At 49.8% G+C, this 3,896-nt stretch overlaps 1 protein-coding gene across 1 annotated transcript in view; it reads left to right on the top strand.

The window, feature by feature from the left end:
- The first annotated feature begins 1,736 nt into the window (after nucleotides 1-1,736).
- The window catches only part of LOC102760415 (glutamate receptor 3), a 158,178-nt gene continuing 156,018 nt past the window's right edge, over nucleotides 1,737-3,896 (top strand). Inside the window, exons 1-2 of the mRNA XM_006757116.2 lie at nucleotides 1,737-2,220; nucleotides 3,416-3,574. Coding sequence (XP_006757179.1) covers nucleotides 2,112-2,220; nucleotides 3,416-3,574 — 268 coding nt within the window. The 5' untranslated portion in view covers nucleotides 1,737-2,111. The remainder of the gene's footprint in view (nucleotides 2,221-3,415; nucleotides 3,575-3,896) is intronic.

Below are 3,896 nucleotides of genomic sequence, written 5' to 3' on the forward strand. Positions count from 1 at the left end.
CCATATTGCATGAGAAAACTGGGGTTCAGATTAAGAAAGTCACTCAAGGTTACACTCTGCCTATATGTGATAGAACATAGATTTGAACTTGAACCTGTTTCCCAAGTCTATGTTCCTGAACCATGATATCTCACTCCTCACATTTGTCAAGGGGTGACCAACCTATTCTCTGCTACCCTCTTTGCCCCCAATGCTCCAACCATTTGTAAGTTCAGTCTTCTATGACTCTCAGGTTTCTCACTCATTCCTAGCTATGAACTGGCAAATGGAGACAAGATTTCTATGCGTGATGAGGTAGGAAGAGATTTTGCATTATCAAATGGACAGAAAATTTGGAAGAGCATAGAACCATTTTTCTAGTTGCCCAAGAATTTGGAAACTTTCTGCTCCAGACTCCAACCTATGTCATGCCAAATCCAAAATTGCGCCCCTGGGTCCTGTCCCATATCTCCTGCCCCATGTATTCCAGTTTGCTGTACACTGGCAGCAGGTGCATGTAAACCAAGAGGAGAGGATATGAAAAGGAGAATAGCTGGTATGGGGAGAGATTAAAACTGTCACTTCCAGAATAGCTGATGTAGGAGTGAAAGACTTGGAAGACAAAAAGGCTGCTTTTTTCTCACCAAAGGGGCTAGGGAGAGGAGTCTATAGACCAAGAGGTTCATCCACAAGATTATAGAGGGAACTACCCACCAACTGAGATCCAGTTGCACTGCCTGACTTGGAAGGGTCTTTCCTGCCCTAGACGGGAGAGTAAAAGAAGGGGGGAGGGGGAGGGCGGGATTTATAGCTTCTGGAGTCATTAGTCAGGGCCTATGTTCAGAAGCAACACCAAGGAAACAAGGCAGCTAAAGACAGTTTTCTTAACCTTAACTTTCAATCCCTACGGGATCCCAGCTCATTCCCACATCTTTCTCCTCCTTCGTCAATGGGATTGAGCGTCCTTTTCATTAACCTTTTAGTTACCACATCCGGGCACATACTTTTCTACGTCCTCTAAAGCAGTCATCCCCACACTGCCCATCACTGCCCCCTTCTGCCCCCAAGGCTGGCTCTGCACTCGGAAGGGGAGGCACTGGCCTCACAAGCTGTGGGCGTTGGGGCTGTTCACTAGCCCTGGGATCTCTGCTGTAAAAAATTGAGCGGTAGGGACCGGGCATGCGCAGCATCTTTGGGCGCATTGTGATGGGAACTGCTTCTCCAAATCTTAAAAAGACTCCAGAGTAATCACTAACCGCACCCCTGACCCCTTTCTTTAAGACACAAGTACAAACGCAGAGACAATGCAGCTTTTCCATCTTCCTTTCTTTTTTAAAGGGCCAGTTTGCAGCTTGATTGGCTGGTCCACAGGGGGACTAGTGTATTTCTATTGATCCCTTCTCCCATGTTGACAAACGCCAGCGCCAAGGCTTTGCAGTCCGGGGCTGCAGTTTGCAGTAGAGCTAAGCGGTGTGCGGCTTTAATTCCACGTCAGATCAACTTTGATCGATATCCCCCTACCGGCCCAATTGGAAGAGCCCAATTCACAGGCGCTGAGCCTTTTCGCTCTTTCCTTCTTTTTTCCCCTCTTTACACCCACCATCTTCTGGGGGAGAAAAGTCTTGGATTTTCTTTATAATTTTTTTTTCTGTCTCTCTCTTTTGTTTGGTTTTTGTTTTTCGGTGATTTGTCTTTTTTTGTTTTGGGTTGTGTTTTAGGTTATTCTCTCCTCTCTCTTCTCTCTCTCTCTCTCTCTTCCCTCCCTCCCTCTCTCTCTCTCTCTCTCTCTCCTCAGTGATAGGGAGAAAGATCTCTTTGGCTAACCGAGCTTGCAGCCAGTGAACCCGCCTTCCACATTGGTGTGAAGACAGAAGTGAGGTGGGGGGCAGGGAGGGGATGTGAGAGAGTCTAAGAGCGAGAGGGATCAGAGAGAGAGAAAGAGAGAGAGAGAGAGAGGAGGAGGAGGAGGCGGCGGAGGAGGAGGACTGGTGTAGGGTGGAAAGGAAGAGTGAGCGCGAGCAAGTTGAAGGGAGGGGGTGTAAGAGCCAGCGAATTCTTTTTCTTTTTCTGTTATTATTTTGACGACTCCCGAGTTGCGCCCATGCTCTTGTCAGCTTCGTTTTAGGCGTAGCATGGCCAGGCAGAAGAAAATGGGGCAAAGCATGCTCCAGGCGGTCTTCTTTTTAGTCCTGGGGCTTTTGGGTCATTCTCACGGAGGATTCCCCAACACCATCAGCATAGGTAAGCGCTAGCGAGCCAGCCTGTCCGGCTGGGTTCTCCTGCACTGGAGACCACTGCCCTGGCGTGGCTACTGCGGCCGCGGGTCCCAGTCCTGCAACGCCTGGGGAGGGGGACTGGGGACAGGGACCGGGACCGGGCAGGAATCCCGGAGATTTGAGCCCCAGAGAGCTGGCGGGTCTGGGGAGCATCAGGCACCAGAGAGGGGTCTCCTGGGGCTGGGGAGGGGAGTGGACTGCTGGGTTTTCCGAGATGTGGGGAACAGGGGAAGTATGCTGGATGCTGCAAAGGGGCAAAGAGTCCCGGTTTTTAGGCTCACTGCTCTGGACTTTGCCATGGCGTGCGTGCTGCCGCTGGAAGTTGTCCCAGGGTGATGCCGCCTGTCGGGCTGCGCCAGGGCACGTTACCCAGGTCGGGGCGCCCTGTCCGGCATCTGGGTTCACCCCAGACAGGCCAGTGCTGGGAGAGGTGGAAGCCCATTCCGGATCCCCCACACCCGGGCAGCGATCGGAGGAGTCAGGGTAGGTGGAGGATGCGGTAGAAGGCAGGGGTGAAACAAGGAACTGAGTGAGGAAGCAGCGAAGTAAGGCAGACCAGGAATTCATGAATTGCCGCTGTGTCTGTCTGGAGCCCAGTTTCCGGACGCTGGGAGGGAGTTTTCTCATCTTCTGTCTGTATTTACAATTCAAAAAGTTAAAATTATTGCCATTACGGAGCCAAACCCTTATATTGTAATGGTGGACATGGGTGGCAATGGGGAACAGGATGGGGGCACCAGGGAGAAAGAAATTGTTTTTCTTCTCAACCTTTCCCTTTATGCCAGATAAACATTAACAAGCTTGTGGAGATGTGTGTTGGGGAGGAGGGGCAATGGAGAGGAAGCTACTGCCTGAGAAACAGCCAAGTCCCACTCTTGGTTCCATGTCCTACCCCAAAGGAGCCCCTCTTTCCTCTTTCCCCTTTCTCCCTTCTCTCCAGCCTCTCCTACTCCTCTTCAGCCTAGAAGAAAACCAGGTTTCTCTTGGCCAAAATTTGAGTTCACAAGAGTCTTGAAAGACACACTGGTTGAAAATCAATTATCATTGTACCCCCATACCATTGAGAGGGATCTCCTATCTGCAGTGCTCTCTAATTTCTAACCTGTCCTGGGGGGGGGGAGGGAGGACACAAGCCAAATCTCGGTTCCCTTTGCTTATAGGTGGACTTTTCATGAGAAATACGGTGCAGGAGCACAGCGCTTTCCGCTTTGCCGTGCAGTTATACAACACCAACCAGAACACCACCGAGAAGCCCTTCCATTTGAATTACCACGTAGATCACTTGGATTCCTCCAATAGTTTTTCTGTGACTAATGCTTGTAAGTAGATCTGCTTTTCCTCCCTTTGGGACCTTTGGGACCTCACTTGCATTTTGCTTGTGGGACTTGGGGTCTGCATATGTGCTGGGGAAGAGTGATTGCCTCAATAGACATTTTAGGGGCTCTAGTCAATCAAGGTTTCATGCGGCATAAACCAACTCCAGAGGATGTTGCTGAGGGAGGGACTTAAAACAGTGCACAAAACTCTCTCCTGAATCACGTTTGATGCAAAAGTTTCATTTTCTTCGTGCTAAACCAGCAATTCCTCCCCCACATCCTTTTTTTTTTTTTTTTTTTGGCAAAAAAAAGATCCTTTTTTTTT

The sequence above is a fragment of the Myotis davidii genome, unplaced genomic scaffold, assembly GCF_000327345.1.
Source record: "Myotis davidii unplaced genomic scaffold, ASM32734v1 scaffold114, whole genome shotgun sequence".
Lineage (NCBI taxonomy): Eukaryota > Metazoa > Chordata > Mammalia > Chiroptera > Vespertilionidae > Myotis > Myotis davidii.